We start from the raw sequence: 7,258 nt of genomic DNA on the forward strand, positions 1-7,258 counted from the left end.
CGGTATATAAATCGAACGGCTATTACTTTTCAGAGAGCTTCTGTCTGAGGTTTAGTATCGCCGGATCGATTCCTTGTAGTTGGATTCGTTGGCATGTTCGTTCATTTTTTTTTTTTAAAGGCAAAACCAAACACTTGCAAGAATTGGTGAGAAGGCGGCGAAAGGGAACAAGGACAAGGCTAATTATTTCCCAACAGGACGACGGGGGTTTCCTTTACCCCCCAACTCCCCAAATTCATCGCCCTCATTTACTACAAAATCTCGAAGCAGAGTTAAACCAAAACGGCTCGCAGCCTACCGACCTCCCCCTCCCCAATACCAAACCCGAATGGTATGAATGTTGCGTTTTAATCGTGTACTGTCTTATATGTAAAAGTCTGTCCCCCCCTTCCTTTTGATTGTGAGCCGCCCTGAGTCCCCCCAGGGAAAAGGGCGGCATATAAATAAACAATCCAATCCAATCCAATCCAAACCACCCAGTTTAGACAGAAAGAGCACTTTTAAATAGCGAGGTGGAAGTGGAGGGGAGGGGGGCTCTCTTCTCCATTAAGGTACTCCGACCGAGCCAATCCAACTCGCTATCCCGGAGCAAAAGGATAAAAGGAAGGGGAAAGACTCTGGCGCAACGCGTCTGGATGCAGCGCATTTCCCGAGACGGCTCTGCGGGCAAACCAGCCCACTCACGAAGAACTCGGCTAAGCAGAGCGCTTGTTGGGGGGAGTGGGGGGCTGCTCACCTCGCGGCTGTGCCCGCGCCTGGTCCGCGAAGCCCGTGACGGTGTTGGGGCGGCTGCCCGGGGCATCGTTGCTCTCTCCCTCCGGCCGGGGTGGATCCCGACCGCCGGCCAAGCGGCGGTAAAGCGCGACCATGTAGTCGTGCGGCACCACCGTGCCGTTCCCGAAGACACCGCCGTCCCCGTCGAGCCTCTGGCCGGGCTTTGACTTCGAGAGGCCCGGGCCGCCCGCCCCCGCGGTCGCCGCGTCACTGGCCGCTGCCGGAGGCCGAACCGCCGCGGCGTCCAGCTGCCCGTAGCGAAGGTGGCAGGCGCTCCAGAGGCAGCAGAGGCAAAGCGCCGCGGCCGCCCTCAGCTGCATGCCTCTCTCGCAGTCTCCCTCCGCTTCGTAGCAGCAGCAGCAGCAGCAGCAGCAGCCCCGGGCTCGGCGGGCTCTGAGCGGCTGGCGCAGGGGCTTTGAGGGTTCCTCGGACTCCCCGGCCGCTTTTGAACATTGTGTTAACTCGATGCCGAACCAACCAGGACAACTGCAGCGGTGGCAGCGGCTGGCTGGACCCTCGCAGCGCCCCCTGCCGGCCAGTCGCCGCCGCCGCCTGGCAAAGGAGCGCTGCTTTTGCCAAGGCGGGGAAACGGGGAGGCGGGCGAAGCGGAGTCATGCACGGATGAAAAAGAAACGGGGGGAAAAGGCAGCCCCCAATATAAACAGCGCCGCTGAGTCACTTATTTGTTTTTACAAACTCTTCTCCTTTCCTTCCTTCCCTCCCTCTCTCCTTCTCTTCCCCTTTTCCTGTTTCTTTCCCCTCCCAATGTGTGTGTGTGTGTGTTATTATTATTTTTAAACCGAATCCGTCGGAAATAACACCAGCCGCTTTGCCAAAGGGACAGAGAATTGGATGCCAGCCTTTCGGCGCTGGACGCTTCAGCAAAGCCGCCTAGAAGGTGGAGGGGGGGGGGAGGAAGAGGCGAGGCTGGCCGTGTGGATTTTCACCTAGCGCTGCATAAGAGAACTGGGGAGGGGGGGGAGCAATTGGATTCATCCGGCGGGAATTGGATCGACCCTCTCCGAAATACACGACAGAAGTTGCGCTTCCTTCGATAATCCCCTTTTCAACTTTCCTGCTCTTTCGGAGAAATCAGCTCCCTTCGCTTCATCGACAAAAAAAACCGAGAGTTTAAGAAGCGAGGAGGAAATAAAAACAAACACCTGAATAATTCAGGACGGCTACTCCAGTAGTCCCTGCAACAGATGGAGCAGTAGTAGTGAGGTTGGGGATCGAAGCCAGAATAGCTGATTGCGATTAACAGATCTAGTCCGTTGTTTCGACTAGCTTTCGGCGCAGGGTCTAGTCCAGTGAGTCCAATTTAAACTAAGGGATTTTTTTATTTTATTTTGAGCCACCAGATCGAGAACCGGCTTGTAACTCCAAAAACTCGTTTTTAAAAATGGCACCTCTTGTTACTCCTACTACTGGGTAATAATAGGGCCATTTCTGGGGTTAAGTGTTATTGTCGAATTTATCTATCATACAAGTTATTAGATTTTTTTAAAAAATATCCTCATTACAGATTACTGAACTTTTGCTACTAGTGATCTGTTATCACTGACCTCAGAGAATGAGGTAGTAATAAACATCAGTAAGTACGGAGGAGTCACACGTGGCATAGATGTACCTAATAATACTATATGCGAATTTGGATTTACAACAAAGCAGATAGACTTCGTCAACTGGCTTTATTAAGTGATCACTTCTAACGTCAAGATCGCAGGATTCGCATTTTAAGGCGCTGTCGGGTGTACGTAATTGGGAGTCCATCCCACAGTAGAATGGAGGTATCCAATCTTCGACGGCCTGGAGGTTAATTGGAGAACTATAAAATACATTCATTTTAATGGACTTTGCTTTCGGCCTTTCCCAGGAAAGTACTAAGTCCCATTTGACAGAAGCGACTGGGAGGGGGTCTCCAGACCCCACAACCTCTCCCTCCCTCCCTCCCTCCCCACCACCACCACTAGATTGGCTTTCCCCAGATGGTTGAGGGGGGGGGAGTCTTAATTGACATCCAACTTCCTGTTTCCAAAGCGTTTTAGTTGAGTTTCTTTGGAAATAAGCCTCGTTGAATTCATCGGTCCCTTACTCCCAATTATGACCTCCGTCTGGGTGTTCATTGGTCCTTACTCATCTTAGGACAACTGCGACTTGCCAAACCCTAGGGAATCTCTGTAAGAGAGGCAGGTTACTCGAGGATAACCAAAACTTGGAAATCTGGTAATTGTGTAAAAAGTAGAAGCGTTGTGGCTTACTTCACAAGATGGCAGATATTTGAAAAAGGAAAGATTTTGCGACTTTGACTTTAACAAGGAAAACCGGGGCATGTATGGGTTGCTTGGAAGCACTACTGGGACACGAACCCAGCCTCTCTCCCGTCTCATTCTTCCCTAGAGCTTCTTTATAATTACCCTCCCCCACCTTTTTTTTTGCAAAGGAAAATGGCCTTTATTGTAGGCCCCCCGGGGGTCTTCGCTTAAACCATCTTGTCGATGAGGCTGGACGCTGCGGCTTTTTTGACTGATGCGTGAACTTCACGATTTGCTCTGGCCTTTTTAAAAAACACTTTCCCTTTTCTGGTGGACTTTCTTAGTCTAAATTCAGACGTTTCTCTAGATCCCGATTCATATCACAAACCCACTTCAAAGCTAGTTAATCCAGTTCTTAAATGGCCCGGATAGGGCAGCCGTCTTTTCTCCAGGAAGAATCGAGCATTCTAGATTGGCGAAGATTTATTGGCTGCCGGGACAGACAAACCTTTTAATAGAGTGTATTTCCAGACCGAAGACCGGCAGAGGAGTTACGGAAGGGTCATTTTGGAGGTGTTTGAAGTGAGTTCCATTCTGAGCTTTTACCATTTATTTTTTGGTAAAGGTGGATTTTGTTTTTCTGTTGGGAGTAGTGAGTCTTCTATGGTTCGAGGTCTGTGTTCCCTTTTTTTTTTAGTGTGTCCTGTTATGCTCCTCCCAACTTTCGGAATTGCTCAGCTGAATTAATCATGTCAGTTTGATTCATTAAGAATTTCTACCTGTGCGTTCCATTTCACTTTTTTTTTCTAAGACAAATCTCGCCCAAATGAAGCGTAGGGGGATGGCTCAACAAAGTAGCAATAGCAATAGCAGTTAGACTTATATACCGCTTCATAGGGCTTTCAGCCCTCTCTAAGCGGTTTACAGAGTCAGCATATCGCCCCCACACTCTGGGTCCTCATTTCACCCACCTCAGAAGGATGGAAGGCTGAGTCAACCTTGAGCCGGTGAGATTAGAACTGCTGAACTGCAGATAACAGTCAGCTGAAGTGGCCTGCAGTACTGCACCCTAACCACTGCGCCACCTCGGCTCTCCAAAGTAGTCTTAAGGATGCCATATTGTGAATCCCCAAATTACAGAAATGGGCAGTAATGGCAGGCACGCCTCGTTCGTGCTGAAGTGCCCTTGTGGTGGATGTTTTCCATGTGGCTGTTTATATGCTATGGGGAAGCAGCAAAGGGAAAGGGGGAAAAAAGAAACACTGCTATTCTGTATTGAGTGGCGAACCTGTACATCTTATCAATGGAACACAATTCCCATCAATGGGGAATCCCATCAAACCCATCAATGGAGAACCACGAGAGGGGCAAGAGATAGGCTTTTATTTTAGCCAAGGTTATGATGGGATTGCTTTGGCCAAGACAAGAACAGATGAATCCTGCTTTAAATCAATAGCGGAGAAATGGTCACAGAGACCATTCCTAGAACTTCCCAATTTGTCATCAAAAGCCAAGGGCAGGTTTGCCTGCTGCCCTTCTCCAATCTGATGTGGAATTCTAATTAATTCGAAATTAGGTTGACTTCCAAGAAAGGATACAACACAAATTTGCAGTGCAGTTCTTTGTGGATCTATTCAGAAATAACTCCCACTTAGGAGAGAGGGGAAGAAGGGAAGAGGTAGAGAGAAGTAGGTGAGAGGTTAGGGAAGAAGGAAGGGAAAGGAGAGGAGGAAAGAAGAAAGTAGAGAAGGGAGAGAGGGAGAGAAAGGAAGAGAGGAGAGGAGATGAGAAGAAGAGGAGGGGAGGAAGATGGAAGGGAGAAGGAGAGAAGGAGAGAGGGTAGGAAGGGAAAGAGGAAGAGAGGAGGAGAGGAGAGGTAAGGGAAGAAGGAAGGAAAAAGAGGAAGGAAGGAAGGAAGTAGAGAAGGGAGGGAGGGAGAAAAGGAATGGAGAAGAAGGTGGTGTCAAAATAGGCGAGGGATGGTAAACAAAACAACCTGAATGAAAGGGTTTTTTTGTTCTCTATATATACATTCACATAATTATTATTCTTTTTTTACATTCATAATTCTAATACATTTGTCATTCCATTTATAGAATTGTAATATTCATTAAAAAAAAGGAAATAACTCCCACTTAGTTCAGATGGATTATTTCCCCATTCACCCCAAACAAGTGAAGCATTGCAGGATTAGACCTCAGCCATACAAATGAACAGAAATCATAATTTATCGATAATACAAGTTATTAGATTTAAAAAAAACCAACACTCTCATTATAGATTACTGAGCTATGTGAGCTCACAGTCAGAGAGAGAGAGAAATTTAATCCTTGATATTTCAGGGTCCAAGATTCAATATCCAGTTTGGCGATTCTTCAAATTAAACCAAGTCATTGAGCTCAAATAGGTTATACCTTAAATGTATTGCCTCCATCCAGACCTTCCACGCTGTGGATCACAAACCAAGTTCATTCTAAGCATGCTAGTGAATACATCGCATTGCGGTTCGGATCATAAATCACCCAAGCAACCTCGGTTTAGCACCAGATACCGAACAGTCTCTTTCCTCCAGTATAGAAGCGACTGTCTACCGAGCACCAATAAAAATCGGATGTGCGGGAGAAAAGGCATTCCTGGGGCGACGATTTGCCATAGGAAGGTTTAAGATTGCCTGCCAATTGCATCAGAATAATAATAACAGAATAACAAAGTTGGAAGGGACCTTGTAGGTCATCTAGTTCAACCCCCCCCCCCAAAGCACCATTTCTGAAAAATGGTAGTCCAATCTCTTCTTGAAAACTTCCAATGGTGGAGCACCCACAACTTCTGAAGGCAACTTCCGTTCCATTGGTTGATTGTTCTCACTGTCAGAAAGTTCTTCCTTATTTCTAGGTTGAACCTTTCCTTGATCAATTCCCATCCATTATTCCTTGCCTGGCCTTCAGGTGCCTTGGAAAATAGCTTGATCCCCTCCTCTCTGTGGCAGCCCTTCAAATCGGAAGACTGCTATCATGTCTCCCCTGGTCCTTCTCTTCACTAGAATAGCCGTGCCCAGTTCCTGCAACCATTCTTCATATGTTTTAGCCTCCAGTCCCCCTAATCGTCTTGGCTGCTCTTCTCCGCACTCTCTGCACATCCTTTGGGTCTGGGTTAATTGGCAGGGCTGAGCATCGCGGAGGTTATCAGCCTTTGGGTGTTTGGCATCCCAGAAGAGGCCCCCGCCCCGAGGTTTTCGCAAGCCGGTTTCAGCCCGTTTGGGAATTGACTGTAAACCCCACGAGAAGAAGATCGGCCATTCTCCGAATCCCGCAAAGTAGGCAGTGAACTCCGGGAGCGTCAGGACCCCTTCTCGGCTTCGTTCATTCGGCCGCGAGGTTTTTCTTACTGGCCTCGAGCTGACCTGGTTACCGAGAGACAGGCTGCTCGGTTGCGAGGAGAAAGGGCGAAATTGAACTGGGAGGAGGGGTGCAGGTGAAAAGCCCGTCTGTTCAGGCACGACCTGCCTGTCTGACCGTGGGCCTGTGTGTGTGTGTGTGTGTGTGTGTGTGTGTGTTGTATTTGTGCTGATAAATAAATAAAGGGAGACTAGTATAGATCTATTTCAAGCTATTTAGCTCTCATTATATGTGTGTGTGTGTGTGTGTGTGTCAATCATGGCTGAGCAGACAGGCTTTTCACCTGCCCACCCTCCCAGTTCATATATATATATGTATGTATGTATGTATGTATGTATGTATGTATGTATGTATGTTTGTAGGTAGGTAGGTAGGTAGGTAGATGAGATAGAGATAGAGATAGAGATAGAGATAGAGATAGAGATAGAGATAGAGATAGAGATAGAGATAGAGATAGAGATAGAGATAGAGATAGAGATAGAGATAGAGATAGAGATATGGATGGATGGATGGATGGGTAGAGAGAGAGAGAGAGATGATAGATATAGAGATATAGAAATAGAGATATAGAGATATAAAAATAGATAGATAGATAGATAGAGATAAATATATAGATATAGAGATAGAAATATAGATATAGATATAGATATAGAGATAGAGATAGAGATAGAGATAGAGATAGAGAGATATAGATGATATAGATATAGATATAGATATAGATATAGATATAGATATAGATATAGATATAGATATAGATATAGATATAGATATAGATATAGATAGATGTAGATGTAGATGTAGATGTAGATGTAGATATAGATATAGATATAGATA

The 7,258-nt window shown here is 46.7% G+C and overlaps 1 protein-coding gene across 1 annotated transcript in view; it reads right to left on the bottom strand.

Annotated features, from left to right (window-relative positions):
• The window catches only part of GDF7 (growth differentiation factor 7), an 11,582-nt gene extending 10,488 nt beyond the window's left edge, over positions 1–1,094 (bottom strand). Inside the window, exon 1 of the mRNA XM_087717046.1 lies at positions 737–1,094. Within this exon, the coding sequence (XP_087573172.1) occupies positions 737–1,094 (358 nt within the window). The remainder of the gene's footprint in view (positions 1–736) is intronic.
• Positions 1,095–7,258: the final 6,164 nt, after the last annotated feature.

Source organism: Thamnophis sirtalis, unplaced genomic scaffold (genome assembly GCF_051295495.1).
Source record: "Thamnophis sirtalis isolate CommonGarterSnake01/CBP01778 unplaced genomic scaffold, rThaSir2_p1.2 scaffold_5, whole genome shotgun sequence".
In the NCBI taxonomy this organism is placed as follows: domain Eukaryota; kingdom Metazoa; phylum Chordata; class Lepidosauria; order Squamata; family Natricidae; genus Thamnophis; species Thamnophis sirtalis.